The following is a 26453-nucleotide window of genomic DNA, read 5'->3' as shown; positions in this document are numbered from 1 at the left end:
ATTCTTGATGAGCTTTAAGAAGTCATATATTAAAAATCAAGAATAAAACATCCTACTGCCTTTTAATAGTGTAATTCCCATAGCAAGTGTGTGTTTTAATGATGTTTTCAGAGATATTTGTTTTTTATTGTTATGAGCAAAAATGTAACATTCATAATGGATTCATTCAACTACACATATTTTCTATTCATTTGCAAATATCAAAACTCTTTGATGGGATTTTAATGTTGTTATTCAGTATAGACAGAGAAATTTTGACATATCCTATTTTCACAGTTATGAGGAGTTATTTTAAAAAATAACTGGAATGAATTATTGAACACAGAATATAGGTGAGCTCCTTTTTGAGTTTTGTAAAATATTTGTCCCTTTTGTTTGATTGGTAACTGTGGAAATATTTGAATGGTTTTTGAATATGATAACCTGAATATAAGTATATAATTAATAGATGGTTTAACTAATTTAAATGTTCTAGGTTAAAGGATGAAAGAAGGACCCAAATTCCACAATGCTTTTTCTTCTGAAACACTGCAAGCCTCTTTGAAAAATAAATATGGAACAGTAGACAAAGAAGGAAAGGTTCTTTAAACTTACTTTCACTAGTTGAATAGTCCTGGGGATCAAGTATTCCTGATTCTTGAAGTGATCTGATACAGGAGTCTACCAATTCAAGACCAGTTGTAAGTTCATCCTCTATATCTTTCTGACCATCTATTTAAAATAAATACATTAATGAAAAAATTCACTCCATAATCAGCATTATCTTTTCTCTACTTTATCTGATAGTTAAAAGAAGCTTGATATTGTCACCTGAGTGATTTCTCAGATTAGTATCACATTCTCAGTCTCTCTCTCTCTCTCTCTCTCTCTCTCTCTCTCTCTCTCTCTCTCTCTCTCTCTCTCTCTTTCTCTTTCTCTCTCCATCAGGAATAATTAAGACTATTTCTCCTGAGATACTAAAATTGGGCAAGAAATTGACAAGCACTCCACTAAATCCACTCCAATCACACTTTTCAAAATAAAGCTATTCATAAATAATTTTAATTTCATGGTATTCCCTGTTCATTTTATTTCTTTATATCTTTTATTTCATAAGTACAGTGAAATTAATTTAGATTCATATCAAACTTTAAATTTCCAACATGATTCTATACTTTACCTTGTGTTTGCCAATGAAACTGTTCTTCTGTTGAACTGCAAAAAAAGAGAATAAATATGTATAATATGTTGATTAAAAAATTAGTCTCATTACATAAAAAATTATGTTTTGGGAAAATAAAGTAGAATCATTTATTTTTCCTATATCATCATTAAAAATTAACTGATTTATTTAATGTACATTTAGATTACATTTATCATGAATATAAAATATTAATGTACCCATTTTAATGACTGTAAACCTACCATTAATGCCATTTCCATAAAAGACTAAGGCAAAGAAATTGTTCTCACCATTTATATGAATATTTTGGTTAACAAAAAATACATAATGATAGTTTCATTATAAGCACGGTCTTCAATGATTTTAGGTATCTTAAAGGACAAGTTGAAATTCTGTCATAGACTTTGCAAAGAATGCAAGATATAGAATACTTATAACATTTTTTGGTAGTTTGTCTATTTCAGTACAAAGCAGAGGCACTTAAACTGTGGTACAAAACATACAAGTATCTTTTTTGTAACTTCACTTTAGTATAATTGGTTTTCCTTATAATACTATGTATTTCATTTTACATACTAAAAAGTATTATTCTGGAAAAGGTTCCGTAAGTTTTTTAATCTGCCAAAAGAATCCTTGACATAAAGAAGGTTGAGAACCCCCTGAATGCTATAACGGGGAATAAAATAAATCTATTGGCTCTCTTTAGGCATTCTACATAGGGTCTTCATACTGAAAAATTGAGATAAGTGTTGTCCAAGGTAGAAACTAAAATGATTGAAAACATATTTTGATATGGATGTCCTAAAGCATGTTATAGACATATAATATACTTAGCATTTTTATATCATTTTTAATACTCAGATAATTTCAAACTCAGTTAACAATTGGTTATTAATGGGTTGGTTCAAATACACTTTGAAAGAGAGATCTCTCTTAAAGGATAGTATTCATATTCATTTATATTAATGATTTGTTCCTAAATACACATGTATGGGCCTACCTCTATTTTTCTTATATTTTATTGATCCATATTTGACTATTAATATGCTATATCATTAAAAGCAGAATATACATCATATTAAGTTCAGATTATTTTTGAAGAGTTGAATTATATCTATACAAAATGCAAATGTATCTACAGATGTTTATGATTTGTTAATAATAAGGTAAGAATCTGTTCAAAACTAAGGAGAAAATATATGGTGCATAAACCTAATTCTATATAATTCAAACAAATAATTGGCAATCAAAATATAGTACAGAGTTACAAGAAATAACACCAGCCATCATTATAATTTAAACAGAAGTTTAGAGTTGCATGCTAGGCGCTAAGATGGGTGAGTAAGGAATGTTCTATTTATCCAAATTCTCCATACACACAGAAAAGAACATAAAGGGTCTAAAAACAAAGGAAATCAGTTAGGACATATCTCACTGGAATAAGAGGAAAGAACAGTGAGTGCTACATCAGGAGATGTGGCAGAGTGTACAGTGACCAAGAGTATTTCCATTTGGCCTTAGGCAACAAGTCAGAGAGCTGCCAAGTAGTTTGAGATACCAAAACAGCAGAGAGGTTACAGCTGAAGATCAAGACTTAAAGAGGCCTGAGGTGAGGAAACTTGAGAGTTCAGAGCAGTTGGAATTGTATCTTGAGGCAAAAAAGGAGGAGGGGCAGCAACTTGTTGATAGCCCTACCCAATTCCCTTTGCCATGAGGAAATGAAAGGGCCTAGTGGAAGAGCAGCCCAATGCTATCCATACCCATTTCCACATGGCCTGAGGTAACAAAAGGACAGATAAAGGAGCAGCCCAACATAGGAGACAACAGGGGAACCTAAAGCAGGGGGAATAGAATCCAACTGGAAAAACTGCTGCAAGCCTTCTCATAAGAAGCCAGTAGGTTCACCCCCTGGAAGTGAGGGACTCACAAACAGTTGGACCTGCTCCAAGCATCAGACAAAGCTACATTGCAAGCTTGGAGGAGTGTTCCCTCTACACCAGGAACAGAGCAGGCATAGAAAGACAGACAAGGTAACAAGGGGAAAAAAATAGAGTAACTACGCAAATAAGCAAAGGCAAAAGAAAAAAAAACAACCTTAGAAAATTGGTTTAGGGATGGGGAAGATCAAATTATAAACTCAGAAGAGGACAACAGTGGCAAGAAGAAACCATATGAAATATCAAAGTAAAATGAGAAAGGATGTTAGGCCCCAAAGACCTCTTGGAAGAACTTGAAAAGGAGGTAAAAAATGAAACAATAAAATAAATGATATAATCAGTAAATTTCAAAATAGAATTGGCAAAATGAAAAGGGAGCCTAAAAAAACACTGAAGAAAACACTTTTCTAAAGACAAGAATGAACCAAATGGAAAGGGGAACCCCCCAAAAAAATCACTGAAGAAAACAACTTCCTAAAGATGATGATGGAAAAAATGGGAAAGGAAATGTAAAGGGTCAAGGAAGAGAATAATTCCCTATAAATTTGAATTGAACAAATGAAAACTAATGACTCAATAAGGAATAAGGAAACACTAAGACAAATACCACAAAAAAGTAAAAAATAAAAGAAACTCTGAAATATGTCACTGGAAAAAACAACTGACTAGGCACAGAGATGCAAGAGAAATTATTTAAGAATCATCAGAATACCTAAAAGCTATGATTTAAAAAAATAAAGAACCTAGGCACCATAATATAAGAAATCATCAGGGGAAACCACCTTGACATCCTCAAACAAAAAGCAAAAATAGAAATTGAAATAATTCACTGATTACCTTCTAAAAAATCATAATATAAAATATCTCAGGACTAATTATAGAAAAATTCAAAAGCTCTCACAAGTAAAAAATAGTGCAAGCAGTCAGAAGGAAACAATTCAAATATTATGGAGCCACAGGCAAGTTTACACAAGACCTGGAAGCTTTTATATTAAAAGAATAGAAAGTATGGAATATAACATTCTAAAAGACAAAAGCTCAATTTCTACAACCCAGAACCACATTGCAGCAAAACTGAGCATAAACATTCAGTGGGGAGAAAAGTAACTTTTAATGAGAGAACTCCCAGATATTCCTGACGAAAAAATCAAAGGTGAAACAAAAATTTGATGACCCAATTTGTCACCCAAAAGAAGCAAAGAAAGGTAAACAAAAAAGTTAAAACCTAAGGGAGTTTCAATAAGGGTGAAGTTAATACATTCAGGTACTATAGAATAGTAAGGTAATAATTAAGGTACTTAAGATATATTTGATACTTGAGTCATGTAAAGTATTCAAGAACTCAAAATTCTTAAAGTACTTAAAATGCTTGCGAAGACAGTAAGAAGGAGTTTACATAGACAGAAAGACAGAAATAATTGGAATACTATGAGTTGATATACAAAAAAAAAAAAAAAAACCAAGGGATTGGAACGAGAAAAATATGGAGAGATGAGAAAAGATAGAAGGGAGTTAAGCTATCTCACATGAAGTGCAATCTAAGAGTAGTAGGAGTGTAGGAGAAGATGAGGTGGGTGTCATGGCAATGTGTGAACTTTATTCTCATCTGAATTAACTCAAGGTGAAAGTAATACTCACACTCAATAAGCTACAGAAACATGCTTTACCCTTTAGGGAATCAAGAGAGAATAACAGATGGACAAAATGATGGTGAACTGGGGGAGGTAATGGTCAGAAGCAAAATATTTGTGAGCATGGAAGATAGAGAAAGATAAGGATAAACAAGGGGAAAATAAGATAGATGGAAATACATAATTACTAATCATAACTGTGAATATGAATGGGATGAGCTCACTCCCAAAATGGACAAATATAGCAGAATGTATTAAAAAAATTCCACAATATACTGTTTCAAAAATCTTTAGAGCAGGGAGACATACTTAGAGTAAAAATAAGGGGCTAGATCAGGATCTATTATGCATAAGTCAAATAAAAACAAGGGCAGCAATCATGATGTCAGACAAAGCAAACGTAGAAATTGATCTAATCAAAATAGAGAAGAAAAGAAATTGCATCTTGATAAAAGGGACCATAGACCATGAGACTCTATCAATATTAAACATATATGCACTAAATAGCATAGCATACACATTTCCTAAAGGAGAAATTACATGAATTACATACAGGAGGAAAGATAGTATAACTTCACTAATGAGGAAAGCTCAATCTTCCCCTCTCAGAAGTAGATAAATATAGCAGAAAATAAGTAATAAAGAAGTTAAGGAGGTAAATAGAACTTTGATATGATAGATCCCTGGAGAAAACTGAATGGGAATAAAAAGGAATATGCCTTTTTTTTTTTACAATACATGGCAACTTCACAAAAATTGACCATTTGATAGTGCACAAAAACTCACAACCAAATGTTGAAAAGAAGTATTAAATGCATCCTTTTCTGACCATTATGCAATAAAAATTACATTTAATGGCCAAAAGATGAAAAATTGGAAAGATATAATCTCATTCAAAAGAATGAATGGATCAAATAATAAATCATATAAACAATTTCACTAGAGAGAATGACAATGAGGAGATAACATACCAGATTTATGAAATGTAGCCAAAGCTACACTTAAGGGAAATGTATATCTCTAAATGAACACATCAATAAAATAGAGAAAGAAACAGATCGATAAATTGTCCATGAAATAAAAAAAAACAACTAGAAAAACAACAAATTAAAAATCCTCAATTAAACTCCAAGTTCAAAATCCTCAAAATTAGTGAAAAAATTTAATATAAGATGACAACTGAACCAATAAAAATGAGCTAATTTTATTTTTAAAAGTAGATAAACCATTGGTTAATTTTACTTAAAAAAGGAAAGAAAACCAAATCCAGTATCAAAAATGCAAAAGATAAAATAACAACCAATCAAGAAGAAATTAAAATAATTATTCAGTTATTTTGCCCAACTATATAAATATGAATATCTAAATTAAATAGATGAACATTCACAAAAATATAAATTGCCCAATTTAATAAAAAAGGAGATAGAATATTTAAACAACCCCATCAAAGAAAAAGTAACTGAACAAACCATTAAAGAATTCCCTAATAAAAAGGTTTCAATCCAGATGGATTCACAAGTGAATTCTATCAAACATTCAAAGAACAATTAACATAATTACTACATAATATATATGGGAAAATGGGGGAATAAAGAATTCTTTCAAATTCCTTTTATGACACAAATATGGTACTGATACCTAAATCAGGAGGAGCTAAAACAGAGAAAGAAAACTATAGACCAATGATAATGAATCTTTTAGAGACCAAGTGCTTAAACTGCAACCTTTATACTTCATGCGAGCCACCCCCTTTCACACAGAATGAGGTGGGGAAGTAAGAGCTCCCATTGGGCTGTTGGGCAGAGTGGTGGGTGATGTGAGAAATGTTCTCGGGCTCACGTGGAGAGGGGGAAAGGAACAACCCTCTCTGGCATGCTCCAGCACATGTGCCATAGATTCACCAATACAACTATACTACTTGGTATATAAACATTGAATATTGATATAACCTCATGGTTTTATGTTCCTTTTATCAATATGTAATTTTCTTCCTTCTCTCTTTTATTGGGTCAATTTTTACTTTTAATTTTTCTGAGATCATAATTGCTACCCTTGATTCCTTAACGTTTATTGGAGCATGGTGGATTTAGCTCCAGTCCTTTGCCTTTACTCTGTGAATGTCTCCCTGTTTTAAATGAATTTATTATAGACAGCATATTGTTAAATTGTTCTACTATTCTGTTTTATAGTTGAGTTCTATAAAGATAATTTTAATGTTGGGACTTAAAATCTAAATTTAATTGGTCGCCAGGGAAAATCCCAAATAATAAAATACCCAAGTCAGCTGGAAATTTATGGTGGTTTAATTGATATAGTGGAAAGATATTAAGAAGAAGGAAGAAGGAGGATTTCTCCCACTTGGCTAGTGGCAGAAAGAAGACCAGAGGCTCTAGAAAGTAAGGAGGAAGGAATCAGCCTGAACTCCAAAAGGGCTCAGCCAAGATGTCTGAGCCTGAATCAGCTCAAAGGCAAACTCACTGTCAAACCCAGACAAATAGCTGCCATCACACCAAGAGGTAGGAACACTTACCATGCTGCCAGCCAGAGTTGCCTCTCCCGGGAAAGAGAGTGAGAGAGAAGTGACAGGCCTTATATAGATGGTTTTACGCTACTTTCCTGCATCTCATCTGTACCAATGATAGCTTAGCTTGACTTAGGACAGCCCAGCGGTCTTTCCGCTGTTTCTGATTTGTCATTTGCTAGTACATGCCCTGTAATGTGGGTGTGCACATTCCTGGGTGCTAGACCAAGCAAGATGGAGAGAATCTAAAAATCACAGTTTGTCCCATTCACATTCAGCTCAGACTACTAACTGTATGTGTTTCCCTTCATATTATTTTTGCCCTGTTCATCATTCTTTTTTTCTCCTTTCAGTCTTTCCCTGTTCACAAAGGTTTTTGCTTTTGTTTACCTCCCTGGGACAGGGACTATTTGCCTCCCTAAGCTCCCCTTCTCTTTTGTCTTTCTCCCATTTCCCTCACTACCTTCTTCCATTCTGGGTAAGATAGATTTCTAAACCTAATTGAGTGTGGTTATTAATTTCCACTTTGTGCCAATTCTGCTGACAATAAGGTTCAAGCATTGCCTACCCACTCCCCCATTTTCTCTTCCAATGTACTGATTTTTACATGCCTCCTCATATGATATAATTCATCCCCAACTTTCCTTTTATGTTTTCATGGTATATTCTCCTTTTTTATCCCTTGATCAAGAATATCAAGAGAGTTAATGAAAAAAAATATGAAGGAAGGAGATCTAGTAGTACCAGATTTTAAACTGTATTACAAAGCAGTAATTATCAAAACCATATGTTACTGGATAAGAAATAGTGTGGAACAGAATAGACATAGAACAAACAGTAGTAAAAATTATAACATTCTTGTATTTCACAAAAGTTTAGATCCAGGTTACTAGGAGAAGGAATCAATATTTGATAAAAACCAGAAATTAGGTATATTATATATACATATATATGTATATATCTTATACCATTTACTAAGATAAGATCAAAATGGACATATGATCTAGACATAAAAGGAGATATCATGAGCAAATTAGAAGAATAGGGAACAAATCTATCAGATTCATAGATAGGAGAGGAATTTATGAATAAACAAGAAATGGAGGGCATTGTGAGATACAAAATGGAGAATTTTGAGTCTGTTCAATTGAAAAGTTTTGTACAAATAAAAGAAATGTTGCCTAGGTTAAAGAAAATCAGAAGACTGCACAAATGTTTTCATTGGCAGTCTCCTAGGGTCAGTTGTAAATATATAATATATGTATATACATCATATATAGATAATTTTGTCAAATTTATGGGAATAAAAGTTAAGCTGTCTCTATTACAGTGAGCAATCTGCAGAGGAGGCCTGGTTGGCCTGCTGTGTGAACATTTGCAGCTGTTTAATTCAGCTGGGTTGAGTTGGGATCTGCTCAATCTTGCCAAGGCTGGACATTGTTGGGCTAAATTCCTCCCACTGCTGTTGACTTTGGGTCATGCCTGGCCTCTGATTTGGCTGGACTATGTGAGGCCACTTTCCTCCCACTGCTGCTTGTTCTGTATTACATTGGTTTCTGCTCTTCCCCTGCTGAGAGTGGATGGAGCCAACTGTGCTCTTTCCCCTGCTGCTTGTGCTGAATTACATCTGAGCTCCTCTGAGGTTTGTTCAGCTCTCTCTCCTCATCCCCTAGTGAGTTGAATCCTCCTTGCTGTCTCTCCATGCTTTTCTGGGCCACAGCACTGCATCACATTTCTTCTGTTGGTTCTGCCATTTCAGGATACCTTTTGAAGCATTTTTTTCTCCTGTGATCATTTGGAAGGCAGGTGGTCAGCTCCCAGTGTTTCTTACTTTGCCATCTTGGCACCAGAAGTCAACTCAATTCTATTTGTAGATGACATCAAGTTCACTTCCTTTAGCCCCAGAATATTTCAGAGTCTCTTGGATGGAGGGGTTTTACTATCAATCAGAATTGGATCTGATTTTTCACACAGAAAAGTTAAAAAAAATTTCTATTGTGCAGATTGCAATATGCACTTAACTGGAAAAATCTACACACTTTATCTATCAGTATGTCCATGTCTACCTGAGGCATTTATTTTAGGGAGAAAATGATTTGGGCCCAAAGCAGAACAGGAAAAGAACAGCCTAGAATGCCTCCTAAAAATTGCAAAGCTCCTTTAATAACTCCAAGTTTTCCATGAAATCAAATGCTAAAAATTTTAATGCCAATAATCTACTAGTACTGATACATGCCATCAAAGCATGAAATATAATAACTAGCACAAAATTAAAAATATCTTATGAAGTATGAGGAAAATAAATATTGTAGGTATGAGTATACTTTAAAATATAACCAATGAGAAACTCCTAGAAAGAACAGGAGTTAAAAATCATTAAGAAATTGCATTGATAAAAAGAGAACATGAAATAGTCATGTGGCAAAGGATGACAGTTGGACATCCAGAGTACCTTCCTGGTACTTTCAGGACTTCAGAAGAAATAAAAGAAGTCTTTAAGCATACTGAATAGAGGCTCTGTGGAAAATATATGGGAAAAGCATGTATAAATGTCCCATAAAGTAATCAGATATGGACTCATTGAAATTTGCATTGTCCTAGAAAAGTTCCAAATCAGTGGGATCAGAGAACTATTTGCATATTTGATATTGTAATTATACAATAAGAAAATATAGATATAAAATTTATCAGTCCTTTTAGTTACATATGTTCATAATGATGTGTATATATATATATATATATACACATTTCTATGGCAACATAATCCACATACACATATAATTACATAGGCACTGCTACATGTACATAGATTTTAAAAGAAAATTTCATCCTTATAGGGTAAGCTCATAACTCTTGAAAATCCAGATTGATACATATTTATTAACTTTCTTTTTTAGAGTAAGTCTCTTAACCTTATTTGCCTCAGTTTCTCATCTATAAAATGAGAAGGAAATAGCAAACCACTCCATTAACTTTGCCAAGAAAACCCCTTGTACAAAGGCTCATGTAGAGTCAGACTTCACTAAACAACAAATAAAGTGAATATCCATTTTTTTTTATATTTAGGAAACACAGCATATATTCTCCTATAATTCCTTTGGAAAAGTCCCAGTTTCATAATGTAGTTGGTAAACATTACTTTCATATTGATAGATAGAACTTTATTTGTTTATAATTATATCTCACTGTAGCATACCCCTAGAAGAAAAGAGAAACCATTTCCAGGTAGCAAGTTAAACCTTCATTTGAATAACATGCTAAAGGAATAGTCTGTCGAGATGAATTATGATGCCGACAGACTTATTTAGTGACCTGTTAACTATATGGTGGATATGTTATAGTAAGCAATTACTTGCAGCCAAAATCTCTTCATATATATTACCTAGGCACATGTGATTCTATAGTTCCCCCCAGAATGTCAGTAACTGATAAGCAATCTTGATACCAAGTAGTGATAGTCATTATTTTGAGAATGATCATCTCTGTACAGCTCTTTCACTAGGTCTGTTGCTCTGTTCAAGGAATTGCTATGAATGACTCATGGGTTTCACAGGAGCAAAAGGCTTTGACATTTTTAATCTTCTCTTCAGTAGTAGACCCTGAATAAATGCATGAAATGAATTAGATTCATATCTTTAAATCTGTGTCTGGGGAACAAATGTTTGATGTAAATGAATATAAGAACACTGCTTTAAGAAACATTTCTCCTTTCCATTATGTTTCCCATTGGACTGGTCTATTAGCAGCACATTAGGAATTGAGTTTGAAATTTTCTGAGTGATAAACAGCAATAGTATATGATATAATGATAATCCTGAAATTATATCTAGTTAAATCTTTGCTTACTTTTAATAAATCCAACTTAATTCAAAAAAGCTTAGAATTGAAAACTCATTTAAATATTATACCCACACTATCCATGTAGTACAAAGTGAGGATTTTTTTTTTCCTAAGGCAGATCTATCTTAAGAATTTAAGAAATGTCAAAACTAGTAAGGAATGAAGTGTTAGATTTGGAGTGAAAAGATGAAACCCTTTGATTTGCTATTTATTATCAGTGTAATAATGGGCAAATCATTTAACCAATCTGGGTCTCAGTTTCCTCATTTGTACAATAAAAGGATAGTACGTGGTGATTTCTGAGGTCTGATCATGAATTAAGATACCTAGATCTACCCTCCTAATATTATGTGCTTTTGAAAATGGTGATCAGGTTAGATAGGACAAATGACTAAACAGTAATAGATTTGGGACTAGAAACAATCTCTTAGCCCTAAGGATTTTTATTTTCATTAATAATACAGTGTTTGTCCACCAAAAATTAATCTAACTTTTACATTGTCAACTTAGACTACCTCTTAAAAGTGGATGTCATTCCAAACATGTGTCTGGTTTTATAAAGAGCTAGGATTTTTCTGTCCTCCTGTGAATCACATACTGGTTAACTGTTGAAATTCTCAGGATACTGCCTATAATATCCTCAAATAAACTGATTAGCTCCTGCTTAGCCTTGTCACTTTTAAAGAGTAATAATTAGAAGCAATTCTATCCTGATATTCTCTACTTTCTTTTCTTTTCTCTCAAAAAGATATAGAATCAAAGAATTATAAAATTGGAGGAGACCACAATAACTATGTTATTCAACCCATACTCAAAAGGGAATCCCATCATACCACACCTCATAAGTGGCCATCCAACTACTGTTTCAAGAAAAGAAAAGAAAAGCCCTTTCAAGAGCTGCCTCCCAAGGTAAGTTATTCCACTTTTAGACAGATTTTATGGTTAGGAAATATTTTAAATTTTTTTTTGTTTTGTTTTGTGCTTTGTTTGAAATCAAGTAAATAGAGCTAAAGGAAAATCACTGAGCTTACTCTAATGCATGCAAAACCTTTTTATAGACTGCCAATTCATTTCAGTTTTGTTTAAAACACATAATAAAGAATGGTTTGTGATAAAAGCTCTACCCATGTTCTGCTCCACATTCATAGGATTTTAATGGTAAATTGCATGCTTACAAGGTGGGTGTATCTTTTTCTACCATCCCTCAGAGCTCATGTTTTTGCCTCAAAAATGAACCATGTATGTGTCATACTACATATCATTTTATGAAATAAACTCATTTTACCCCCATTGTAAGCTGTATTCTACTTTCACAATGTAGTTGCAGCAATAAGAAATGTTATTTGTCTAAAAAATCTCTTATTTTAATTCCAGGGTACAGAAAAGCAAAACAGTTGAGTTATTTCAATGTAAAGAGTAGATCATGACCTCATTACATTATCTCTCCCATTCCAACTGACTATTGCTCTAAATGCCCCAGTTACTAACAAAGGTACCAGACTCCTTCCAGTAATTCAGGTTTTCTCAATTTCTATGATATCTTTAAGTCTTATTTTCCATCTCTCTCATGTATCTAATCACTTTCTAAATCTTGTTAATTCTACTTCGATGTTTTCATTTATGTACTCTTTTTTTTGCTCATATACATTATGACCCAAATTCAAGACCTCACCATGTCTTATCTAGAATATTAAAATAGTTTCATAATTTTTCTTCCTGACTTAACTATCTCAATTTCTACAATTTCTCTTCCATACAGCATCTGCCAGTTTGCATAAGGTGCAGAGACTATTGAGTATAACATCAAATATTAGCATTTCAAAACACTTACCTATTTTTATGTAAGTTTCATAATATGCCTAGTTTGTATATATGTACATATACATAATAGAACATGTGTATAATTTAGAAATAAATATGTGTGTTAGAGTATATGGTTAATTTAAAAAAGCATAATAAAAACAGAGACTACTATTTTAAGGGACTGTAGGTGGTAATATACATTGTTAATGATTTCATGAATTCCTCTTCAAAACATGCTCTAAAAATAATATGGAGATCTAAAACATTTTCTCAAAGAATAAATCTAAGGGATTCATGACTCAGACTGAGAAAACACCTTGTTTTATGTTACAACTTGCCCAGCTCCCAAAATACTCGCTGATCAAAGCTGTTGCTCTCTACCATTCTGTCATGGAAATTAAAGTTATTACCATTATGTATACATAGGATTAGGAATACATTAATCCCTTTTTAAAATCTTAATATGAATTAACTCCACAAAAATCAGGGCCCTAGGAGGATGGAACAAAGGACAACTTAATACAGATGAGGCCAAGGGTTTCAGAAATATTTAAAAACATCAACAACTCACATTTTTATAAGATATAAGTAGATTCCTGTTATAGTTTCCTGTCATTGTTTTCTTTACAGCAAACCAGTTTGCCAGCTATGAGATGTGATATGACCATTTTATAGTGAAGAAACTGATGCCAGGTAAGGTTAAAGACTTATTAAAAGGTACAAGGCAAGTTGATGAGAGATACATGATTTGAATTGAGTTCTTCTGAAATGGAATCAGTTTAATAAACATTTGGCCATATCTTACCGTGTCCTATTAAGTATTGAAGGTTTAACAAGTAAATACCAGAGAGAAATATTCCAAGCATATAGAATAGTATGAACTAATGTGGTACAAGCATATGAAAATGTTTGGAATCAGAAGTTGTTCAAATTTGGTTGAATTGTAGAGTAAAAATAGGACTATAAAATACCAAAATCAGAAGCTAATGATCTTGGTTTTGAACATATTGAATTGAGGTACAGGTGGAACAGTATGGTAGAGAAGTCCTAAAGAAATTGAGGTTATAGTTCTAGGCCTTGGAAGAGAGATTAAAATTGAAAATACAAATCTAAAATTCTGCATAGAAAGTAATAGCTGAAATCACATGAATAAGATTGCTACAGAAAGAGTACGAATATCAAGAAGAGGGTCAATGACAAGATCACTTTAGGAACAATCAAAATTGAATTGAGGAAAGGAAAATATTTCAAAGGAAAAGTAGTCAGATAAACAGAAAAACCAGTTACAAGAAATACCTTTGAGAGTAAGAAAGATCAACAGAGTGCAAAGCTGAAGAGAGGTCAGTGAAGATGAGGGTATAACAAAAGGCCAGTCTATCTAGTGATGATTGGTGAACTAAGAGAGAACAATATCAGTAAAGTGGTACAGGCCAAGGCCAGGTTATAATGGGTTGAGGCAAAAAAGTGAGTGATGAAGAAGTGGAGGAATCATCACCTTATAAGAAAAGTTAGTAGTGACAAGGAGAAAAGATACAAAAGAGTAGTTAGATGGAAGGAGAAAAACAAAAGGAGGGGAGCTGTAGAGCTAAGAATATCTGAACATTTTTAGAAAAGGAGCCACTAGATGCTGAGAGATTGAGGATTCAATCTCTATCTCTTGATATTCAATATACAAGATATACAAGAAAGAAATAGTAGTGAACACAAAGTCCTGGAGAAATTGGAAATTATATGTTTAAGGGATCTCCAAGAAAGGGTTATCCTTAAAAAGGTATAAGTACAGTTCTTATTCTCTTTTGTAGGGGAAGAAGGTAAAATAAATGCCATTGATGACAACTTATAAAGATTGGAGAAAAAGAATTCCCTTTGGATGGGTTCATGTTGAATTCTGAGGCATAGATTCTTCTGTTAATACCTGTAGACATGGTAGGAGCAATGAGAAAAAACTCAATATTATCATTTTATAAGATGTTAGTAACCTGTAATGGGAAGTTGAATTTATTGATTAAATAACCTGTTTGAATATTTGTGAATTTTATACATCACTGCCTTCCTTCACCTTATTTAGCACAGGGAATTATGCTAAACATGTTATTTTGCCTCACTGTGGCATCATGGGAAAAGGGGCTTATTTAGTACTATGTCAATGGAGTACAGTACTTTCAGCCTTTAACATTTAGCAAAAGCTTTGAATATGGTCATAGAAACAGACTAAGTAGGAAATGTATAGACACTTTTATTACTGATGACCTGGGAGTAGCTTTAGGAATGCAGCCCCCAACTCTTCACGTCTGCTAAGGAAAATTCTAAATTAATTTACATGGATTGGATCCTAGTGTAATTTACCCTGGAGCTTCAAATAACAAAAACCAGCAAGTATTTATTAATTATTTATTAGTTGTTCTGCAATAGAAATACAAATAAAAAGTAATATATAGCCTTTGACCTAAAGAAACTAGAATATATGGAAAAATAATATGGATACATGTAAGTCAATACAAGTAATTGGGCCAGTTGGGTTGTATACAAGTAGTTGGGGAGATCACCTAAGAACTCACATGGATTTTATGTAGGGGGCTCTTACACTGAGGTTTGATGAGAAAAAGAGAATCTAAGAAACATAGGTAAAGGTGCACACATATGTATAGGGGGAGGTGGGGCAGAATTACAGGCATTGCAAACAATTTATGCAAAGGAAAAGCATAGGAGATGGAATTGTGTAAAGAAGAACTTAGAGTAGACCAGTTTGGCTGAATTATAGTGTATAGAGAGGAATAACATGCAATTAATTTGGAAATAAAGACAGGAACCAAATGGCAAAGGGCTTTAAAGTCCCAATGGAGAAGCTGTAACTTAACTTAGAGACAATAAGGAATAACTAGAGTTCTTTGAGCATGGTTGGAACTCTACTTTATGAATATTTACTTGGCAGCTGGCTAGATGGATTAGAGAGAGGATATAGAAGGTGAAAGAAGAGTAGATGGTGATTCTAAGCTTCTGAACCTGGGGCACGGGAAGGATGATGATCATATTTTTTTTTTTGGATAATGATCATCTTTACAGAAATTGTGGAATTAAGAAGAGAGAAAGCTTTTGGGGGAGAAAGAATTACTTCACTTTTGGATGCACTGAATTTAAGACATGTATGGGACTATCATTTAAAGTGTCCAATAGATAGTTGATGATATAAGAATTCAGAAGAGAAATTAGAATTGTATATATATAAATGTGAGAACCATCTACATAAATATAATAATAGAACCTATAGAAATTGATGGAACCATATGCAGAGAGGTGGCATACACAAAAAAGAATAAAGTATGAGTCTTAGGATACATGGACATGTAAGGTATAGGACATAGGTAATGAAGACTGAAGAATGGATGGCTATAGGGTGAAGTCAGAGGATTTTACTGAAGCTGTATCCAGGTTATCACATACATATCTTTGTAAGGCAGAATTTTCTTCATATACTTCAATCAAAACAACATATTCCAAAAGAGTAAATGCATAGACAGATATGAAATACATCTCTTTTCTAGTAAGTTAGAAATTAATGAAATCTGCAAAAACATATGAAATAATGTCATTCCAAACTGAAAATATAATTATTTTTCACAAAAAAATGTTATTTATGCTAATCTTTGATGCATATATTATTATTTTAAAATTTTACTAAATATTTTAAAGTAACAGTTTTAATTGCTAATAAAGTAAATATTGATAGATAAAACTCATAGGGTCCTTAATAATTTCTAAGAATATAAATGGCTTCTGAGAACAAAATAGTTAGAGAATAGTGGCTAATAAATTTTTGTTGATTGACTAATGGGGAAAATGGAGGCTTCGAAAGGTCAAGTGCTTTTCCCGTAGTCATTTATCTTGCTTCACACCAAATCATGCTATGAATCAGATGTTCAACTCCCACTTACTAGGTAACTACTAAGTTCCAGGCACTGTGGTGGATGCTAGGGATAAAAAGATGAAAAAGAAGCATTCTTTCCCTAAAGGAAAGTTATTTGGAGGAAATAGCAAAAATATAATGTTGCCTAAAGTTAGGGTCTGAATTCTTTATGAGTTTGTATTACCATATTTTTGCCTTTAGATTTTCTAATCTAACATCTATCTAACATCAATCTATCTAACAAACAGTAGTTGTATGGAGATGTCTACTCCTTAATGTCAAGATGGCAGGGTAAGGAACATGCTGAACCAGACCAACCCATCCCCCCAAAATCTCAAAATAAATAAGCAAATAAAAACAAGTCTAAAAACAAATTTTGGAGCATCAAAACCAACAAAACATAGAGGGAAGCAAAATTTTGACTAAAGATTTCCTGGTCAAGTAGGAGTAGGAGTAGAGCTCTCCTCCTCTCCACTGATAGAGACAGAGTGCCTCAAATAGATAAAACCAAAATCACACTAGCGAAGGAGTTCCATGGTAGGACACAGCAGAGATGGTAGACAAAGTTAGGGCATTTTCACCCTAAAAGGGGGTGTAATTTCCCCTACAAAGTGGTGAGCTCACCACCCCTCCCCCACTTTACCTACCTTTCCAGAGTCCAAGCAAGCACGGGACAAACTTATAAGTTCTAGGAGGGAGGCTGGCTGAGTTCAACATAGACTTAGCTCTAAGAGAAACAACTCAGAACACTGGGAGTCTGAGGAAATGTGGAGATAAGGGGTTGTGGAGTTTGGGCAGAGAGGGGAGGCTCACAGCAAAATACCACAGAGATCCAAAAAATAGCCTCTGGACAAAAACCTCTCCAGTACTCAATAATAGTAATAATAAGAGACATGCCTACACTCCACTCACAGACCACTGCAAGGCAATCTTTAAGTTCTTAGGGGCTATACCTACCAATAAGAGCACTTGGACACTGCTGAGGACTGGGGAAAATATTCTCATGGCAAAAACCTCTCCAGAGCCCAATACAAAGATCATCAACATTCCTCACTTAGACATCTTACCAGGAAGGAACAAGGCAATGGCCACCAACCCCAGGAACAAAATCCAGAAATACAAAAAAAAAAAAAGAGAGAGAGAGAGAGAGAGAGAGAGAGAGAGAGAGAGAGAGAGAGAGAGAGAGAGAGAGAGAGAGAGAGAGAGAGAAACAAGAAGAAAATGTTGACCATTGATAATTTTTATGTAGAAAAACCCCAGACTAAAGAAAAGACAGTGGAAGATGACCAACAATTAAATACACCCAAACCTTAATTAAACCACCCAAACAACAGAAAAATAAAATAATAAATTACAATCGACAGCTTCTATCCAGGCAATGAACAAAGAGCAAATGGAACAGAGAAGGATGATGGAACATCAAGCAAAATAGCAGAAACTCCAGCAAATTGGATACAGGCTTTGGAAGAACTCAAAATACAATTCAAAAAACAATTAAGAGAGGCTGAATACAACTGGAAAAAGAACTTAAAAAGTAAGATAAGTCATCTGGAAACAGAAAACAGTGCCCTGAAAACCAAAATTAATCAGCTTGAAAATGAAGCAAAGGAGATGAAAGATGAGAAGGAGAAGGATGAACAAAAAGCTAGGAATGAAATCCAATCTTCAAAAACCAGAATACAACAATTAGAAGCAAGCGACTTCACAAGGCAGCAGGACACTATAAAACAAAATCAAAAGAATGAAAAAATTGAGGAAAATGTGAAGCACCTCATTCACAAAACAGACGATTTAGAAAATCATTCCAGGAGAGACAACTTAAGAATCATTGGTCTACTGGAAGACCATGACAAAAGAAAAAGACTGGACATTATACTACAGGAAATTATCCAAGAAAGCTGCCCTGATATTCTAAAACAAGAGGGAAAAGTGGAGATTGAAAGAATCCACAGATCACCTCCTGTACTTAGTCCCCAACTGACAACATGCAGGAATGTTATAGCCAAATTCAAGAACTATCAGACAAAGGAAAAGATATTACAAGTTGCTAAGAAGTCATTCAGATACCATAGAACCACAGTGAGGATAACACAGGATCTAGCTGCATCCACATTGAAGGACTGAAAGGCATGGAATATGATATTCCAGAAATCAAGGGAACTAGGTCTACAACCAAGAATCAACTATCCAGCAAAACTGAGTATATTCTTACAGGGGAAAGTATGGTCATTCAAAAAAATAGAATAATTCCAAGAATTTATAAAAGAAAAGACCAGACCTGAACAGAAAAGTTGATGACCAAGCACAGAACTCAAGAGAATCATTAAAAGGCAATTAAAAAAAAGGGAAAAAAGAAAAACAAAACAAAAAGAATTTTTAAGAGACTCAATAAGTTAAAATGTTATGTATCCCTATAAGAAAAGAGGTCATTGGTAACTCTAAAAAATTGTAATTATCACCTGGGCAGCTAGAATTACACTTAGAAAAAACAGTGACAAACTGTATAGGATGAAATGACAAGACACAAATAGGCATAAATGCATATACATGTCTCTATATATATCAACATATATATATATATGCATATATATATATATACTAGCAACTAGAGATAAAAAAGAGGTTAATACTAAAAAATGGGAAAAGAAACAAAAGGGGGTAAATTTATGTCACAAAGAAGCTCATGGCGGGAGTGGGGAGAACATCAATGTACTAGAAGGGTAAAGAGGTTGGAGATAGGAAATACTGAACTCTTACATGCATTGAAATTGAACCAAAGAGGGAAGAACAATCCAATCCATTGGGGCAGAGAAGAGATTGCACCTTATAGGGGAGTAGAAGAGTAATAAATGGACTGGTGGGGAGGGAACCAGTACAAGGGAGGGAGAGGGTGGGGGGTAGTTTTAGAAAGACTGCAGGGAAAATAAGGGGTGAAAATAAAAAGTGAGGGGAGTAAAAGGGAAGTAAGGGTGGGAACTAGGGGGGCTGATTAAAAACAAACATTGGTGTAGAAGGAAATAGTGAAAGAAGAAAAAGCAGGACCAGGAGTAGAAATCAAAATGCTGGGAAATACACAGCTAGTAATCATAAATATGAATGTGAATGGAATGAACTCACCCATAAAACGCAAGCAAATAGCAGAATGGATTAGAATCCAAAACCCTACTATATGCTGTCTATAAGAAACACACATGAGGAAGGTAGATACACATAGGGTGAAAGTAAGAGGATGGGACCAAATCTATTGGGCATCAACTGATAAAAAGAAGTTAGGAGTCACAATCATAATATCCAAAAAAGCCAAAGTAAAAATAAATCTAGTTAAAAGAGATAGGGAAGGTAATTACATCCTGATAAAAGGCAGTATAGACAATGAGGAAATATCAGTACTCAACAAGCATGCACCAAATGGCATAGCATCCAAATTTCTAAAGGAGAAACTAGTGGAGCTTAAGGATGAAATAGATAGAAAAACTATACTAGTGGGAGTTCTGAACCTTCCCCTATCAAAACTAGAGGAATCAAACCAAAAAATAAATGAGAAAGAGGTAAGAGAGAAATGAATGAAATCTTAGAAAAATTAGAGTTAGTAGATATGTGGAGAAAAATAAAGAGAGACAAGACAGGAATACACCTCTTTTCAGCAGCACATGGTACATTCACAAAAATTGACCACGTATTAGGGCATAAAAACATTGCAAACAAGTGCAAAAGAGCAGAAATAATAAATGTAACCTTCTCATATCATAATGCAATGAAAATAATAATTAGTAAAGGTACATGGAGGTGAAAATCAAAAGTTAATTGGAAATTAAACATACAATTCTCCAAAACCGTTTAGTTAAAGAACAAATCATAGAAACAATTAATAACTTCACTGAAGAAAATGACAATGATGAGATATGCTTTCAAAACCTATGGGATGCAGCCAAAGCAGTACTAAGGGGGAAATTTATATCCTTGAGTTCATATATTAACAAATTAGGAAGGGCAAAGGTCAATGATTTGGGGATGCAAATTAAAAAACTAGAAAATGAACTCATTAAAAATCCTCAGATGAAGACTAAATTAGAGATCCTAAAAATCAAAGGAGAAATTAATAAAATTGAAAGTCAAAGAAATATTGATTTAATAAAAAAGACTAGAAGCTGGTACTTTGAAAAAACAAATAAAATAGGCAAAGTCCTGGTCAGTCTAATTAAAAAAAGGAAAGAAGAAAACTAAATCAACAATATCCAAGATGAAAAGGGAAACCACACCTCTAATAAAGAGGAAATTAAGGCAATCATTAAAAACTATTATGCCCAATTACATGGAATCAGATATGGCAATCAAGGTGATATGGATGAATACTTACAACAATATAAATTGCCTAGACTAACAGAGGAAGAAATAGATTACCTAAACAACTCCATGTCAGAAAAAGAAATTGAACAAGCTATCAAAGAACTAGTTAAGAAAAAATCCCCAGGTCCAGATGGATTCGCAAATGAATTCTATCAAACATTCAAAGAACAACTAATCCCAATATTATACAAAGTATTTGACAGACAGAATAAGCAAAGAAGGAGTTCTACCAAGTTCATTTTACAACACAAATATGGTACTGATCCAAAAGCCAGGCAGGTCAAAAACAGAGAAAGAAAACTATAGACTAATCTCCTTAATGAATAAAGATACAAAGATCTTAAATAGGATACTAGCAAAAAGGCTCCAGCAAGTCATCACAAGGGTTATTCACTATGATCAGGTAGGATTCATACCAGGAATAAAAGTATGGTTCAATATTAGGAAAAGCATCCACCTAATTGACCATATCAAAAAGCAAACCAACAAAAATCACATAATAATCTCAATAGATGCAGAAAAAGCCTTTGATAAAATACACCACACATTCCTATACACTAGAAAGTATAGGAATAGAAGGACCTTTCCTAAAAATAATAAACAGAATATATTTAAAACCATCAGCAAACATCATCTGCAATGGAGATAAACTAGAAGCCTTCCCAATAAGATGAGGAGTGAAACAAGGATGCCCATTATCACCTCTATTATTTAACATTGTACTAGAAACACTAACAGTAGCAATTAGAGAAGAAAAAGAAATTGAAGGTATTAAAATTGGCAATGAGGAGACCATGCTATTACACTTTGCAGATGATATGATGGTCTGACACTTAAAGAATTCTAGAGAATCAACTAAAAAGCTAATCGAAATAATCAACAGCTTTAGCAAAGTTGCAGGATACAAAATAAACCCACATAAGTTATCAGCATTTCTACATATCTCCAACTCATTTTAGCAGCAAGAATTAGAAAGAGAAATTCCATTTAAAATCACCCTAGACAATATAAAATACTTAGGAATCTCTCTGCCAAGACAAACGCAGGAACTATATGAACGCAACTACAAAACACTCTCCACATAATTAAAACTAGATCTAAACAACTGGAAAAACACTGATTGCTCATGGGTGGGATGAGCTGACATAATAAAAATGACAATCCTACCCAAATTAATTTACTAATTTAGTGTCATAGCCATTGAACTACCAAAAAGCTTTTTTACTAAATTAGAAAAAAAACTTAACAAAGTTCATTTGGAAGAACAAAAGATCAACGATGACCAGGGAAATCATAAAAAAAAAAATGCAAAGGAAGGAGGACTTGCAGTCCCAGATCTCAAACTATACTATAAAGCAGTGGTCATCAAAACAATTTGGTACTGGCTAAGATACAGAAAGGGGGATCAGTGGAATAGACTTGGGGTAAGTGACCTCAGCAAGACAGTCTCTGATAAGCCCAACAATCTCAGTTTTGGGGACCAAAACCCACTATTTGATAAAAACTGCTGGGAAAATTGGAAGACAGTATGGGAGAGATTAGGTTTTGATCAACATCTCACACCCTACACCAAGATAAACTCAGAATGGGTTATTGACCTGAATATAAAGAAGGAAAGTATAAGCAAATTAGGCAAACACAGAATAGCATACTTGTCAGTTCTTTGGGAAAGGAAAGACTTTAAAACCAAACAAGAGCTAGAAAAAAATCACAAAATATAAAATCAATAAATTTGATTACTTCAAATTAAAAAGTTTTTGTCCAAACAAATCTAACGCATCCAAAATTAGAAGGGAAGCAACAAACTGGGAAACAATCTTCATTATAAAAACCTCTGACAAAGGCCTAATTACTCAAATTTATAAAGTGCTAAACCAAAAGTGTTGTAAATCTCTTATAATCAGCAAAATGCAAATCAAAACAACTCTGAGGTATCACCTCACACCTAGCAGATAGGCTAACATGACAGCAAAGGAAAGTAATGAATGCTGGAGGGGATGTGGCTAAGTTGGGACATTAATGCGTTGCTGGTGGAGTTATGAATTGAGCCAACCATTCTGGAGGGCAATTTGGAACTATGCCCAAAGGGTGCTAAAAGACTGTCTGCACTTTGATCCAGCCATAGTACTGCTGGATTTGTACCCCAAAGAGATAATAAGGAAAAAGACATGTATAAAAAATTCATAGCTGCACTCTTTGTGGTGGAAAAAATTGGAAAATGAGGGGATGTCCTTCAATTGGGGAATGGCTGAACAAATTGTGGTATATGTTGGTGATGGAATACTATTGTGCTCAAAGGAATAATAAAGTGGAGGAATTCCATGGAGACTGGAACAACCTCCAGGAAATGATGCAGAGTGAGAGGAGCAGAACCAGAAAAACATTGTACACAGAGACTGATACATTGTGGTACAATCGAATGTAATGGACTTCTCCATTAGCTGGAATGAAGTGACCCTGAACAACTTGGAGGGATCTACCAGAAAATCCACTATGCACATTCAGAGGGAACACTGTGGGAGTAAAACCACTGAAGGAAAACAACTACTTGAATACATGGATGGAAGAGATATGGTTTGGGATATAGACTGCAAATGAACATCATAGAGCAAACATCAACAACATGGAAATGGGTTCTTATCAAGGGCACAAGTAATACACAATGAAATCACAAGTTGGCTGTGGGAAGGGTGGGTAGAGGTGAGGGAGGGAAATAATGTGATTATTGTAATCACGGGATAATGTTCTAAATTGACTAAATAAACTAATTCAAATGGAAAAAAAAGGAAACCATTCATATAATTGACCATATCAACAAGCAAAAAAAAAATAAATAAAATCACATGATTATCTCAATAGATGTAGATAAAAGCTTTAGACAAAATACAACACTCATTCCTTTTGGAAACCCTAGAAAGCATAGGAATAGATGGGCCTTTTCTAAAAATAATAAACAGTATATATTTAAAACCATCAGCAAACATCATCTGCAATGGGGATAAATTAAAAACATTCCCAATAAGATCAGGAGTGAAACAAGGATGCCCATTATCACCTTTATTATTTAACATTTTACTAGAAACACTAGTAGTAGCAAATAGAGAATTTGAGAAAAAATAAATTGAAGTTATTAAAATAGGAAATGAGGAGACCAAGCTATCACTCTTTGCAGATGATATGATGATCTTAAAGAATCCTAGAGAATCATCTAAAAAGCTAATCTGAACAATCAACAACTTTAGCAAAGTTGTAGGATACAAAATAAACCCACATAATTCATCAACATTTGTATATACTTCCAACTCATCGCAGCAGCAAGAGTTAGAAAAAGAAATTCCCTGTAAAATCACTGTACACAGTATACAATACTTAGGAATCTCTCTGCCAAGACAAATGCAGGAACTAAATGAACACAACTACAAAACACTCTCCACACAATTAAAACTAGATCTAAATAATTGGAAAAAACATTAATTGCTCATGGGTAGGATGAGCTAACATAATAAAAATGACAATCCTACCCAGACTAATTTACTTATTTGGGGCCATACCCATCCAACTACCAAAATATTTTTTATAGAATTAGAAAAAACAATAACAATGTTTATTTGGAAGAACAAAAAATCAAAAATATCAAAGGAAATAATGAAAAAAAAATGTGAAGGAAGGTGGCCTAGCAGTACTAGATCTTAAACTGTACTCTAAAGCAGTGATCATCAAAACCATATGGTACTGGCTAAGAGACAGAAGGGTGGATCAGTGGAATAGACTTGGGGCAAGTGACCTCAGCAAGACAGTCTCTGTAAAGCCCAAAGATCTCAGTTTTGGGGACCAAAACCCACTATTTGATAAAAACTGCTGGGAAAATTGGAAGACAGTATGGGAGAGATTAGGTTTTGATCAACATCTCACACCCTACACCAAGATAAACTCAGAATGGGTTATTGACCTGAATATAAAGAAGGAAAGTATAAGCAAATTAGGTGAACACAGAATAGTATACTTGTCAGATCTTTGGGAAAGGAAAGACTTTAAGACCAAGCAAGAGTTAGAAAAAATTACAAAAAGCAAAATAGATAATTTTGATTACATTAAATTAAAAAGGTTTTGTACAAACAAAACAAATGCAACCAAAATTAGAAGGGAAGCAACAAATTGGGAAACAATCTTTATAACAAAATGAATGTTTATGACTGAAAAATATAGCTCGGTCAACTAATGAGGTCAGAAACAAGTTTGCAAGATGATAAAAAGAGATAGAGTAGAGTCAATGAAAGAAGGCAGATTTTTTAAAGGCGATTGGTGTATAAAGGTAGATAAATAATAGGACTATAGTTAATGAAGATAGGAGCATTTATTGATATCTTTATTTTTATTATTGAGGATTAGGCAGTCGTGTGTTTCTAGAAGCAGTTTCTGTAGATGAAAGGAGATAATATATATATATATATATATATATATATATATAATATAGATTAGATATACAATATAGAAGATATGTCCATGGTAAGAAGGGTTGCTTCTTTTTTTTTACTAAAAAAAAACAAGACCTTACCTTCCATTTTTGAAACAATACTTGGTATTGGTTCCAAGGCAGAAGAATGTAAGGACTAGGCAATGAGGATTAAGTAACTTGTCCAGAATCTCATAGCAAGGAAGTTTTTGAGGTCAGATTTGAACCCAGGACCTCCCATCTCTAGACCTGGCTTTCTCAAATCACTGAACCACCTAGCTGTCCCCCAAGAAGGTTTGCTTCTACACTGAAACCAATGGCTCAGTATTTTATACCTTGATATAAAGCTGACTGATCTATCAGAGGCTTTAGTGTTACTTTCTCTATAATGTTTAAAGTAGGGCTACTTTTTATGTATTATGTATTATAGTACTTTTTATTATTACAAACAATGTACACAATTCATAAAATTCACATTTATAATTTTGTTTTTTTTCAGAGATTATTAGAAATATGTAAATAAACCATAGGTTCTGGAGAAGCCCAATAAGAGTAACTTTACCATTTTAAATGTGTTTAGGTGTACCAAAGGATGAGTTTATATCTGAGATTAAGTAGCATTTTCTTATTGTTCAATTGTTTTTCAGTTGTGCTGACTCTTCATGATCCTATTTGGCGTTTTCTTTGCAAAGATACTAGAATGGTTTGCCACTTCTTCAGTTGAACACCAAGGCAAAGAGGGATTAAGTGACTTGGCCAGGGTCACCTAACTACCAAGTATATGAACTTGATATGAACTCAGAAAAATAATATTCTTTACTCCAGGGCCAGTATGCTATCCACGGAGCAACCTAG

The 26453-nt window shown here is 33.7% G+C and overlaps 1 protein-coding gene across 12 annotated transcripts in view; it reads right to left on the bottom strand.

Moving 5' to 3' along the window:
* The window catches only part of CTNND2 (catenin delta 2), a 1175163-nt gene that overhangs the window by 521708 nt on the left and 627002 nt on the right, over positions 1 to 26453 (bottom strand). For all 12 annotated transcript variants that reach the window (XM_001364153.4, XM_016431422.2, XM_016431423.2 and 9 more), the window contains 2 exons: positions 1160 to 1194; positions 595 to 711 (listed from right to left, as the gene is read on the bottom strand). In XM_001364153.4, the coding sequence (XP_001364190.2) occupies positions 595 to 711; positions 1160 to 1194 (152 nt within the window). The remainder of the gene's footprint in view (positions 1 to 594; positions 712 to 1159; positions 1195 to 26453) is intronic.

Source organism: Monodelphis domestica, chromosome 3 (assembly GCF_027887165.1).
Source record: "Monodelphis domestica isolate mMonDom1 chromosome 3, mMonDom1.pri, whole genome shotgun sequence".
In the NCBI taxonomy this organism is placed as follows: Eukaryota; Metazoa; Chordata; class Mammalia; order Didelphimorphia; family Didelphidae; genus Monodelphis; species Monodelphis domestica.
Note: the sequence above shows the minus strand (reverse complement) of the source record. Positions and strands in the feature narration are given on the sequence as shown.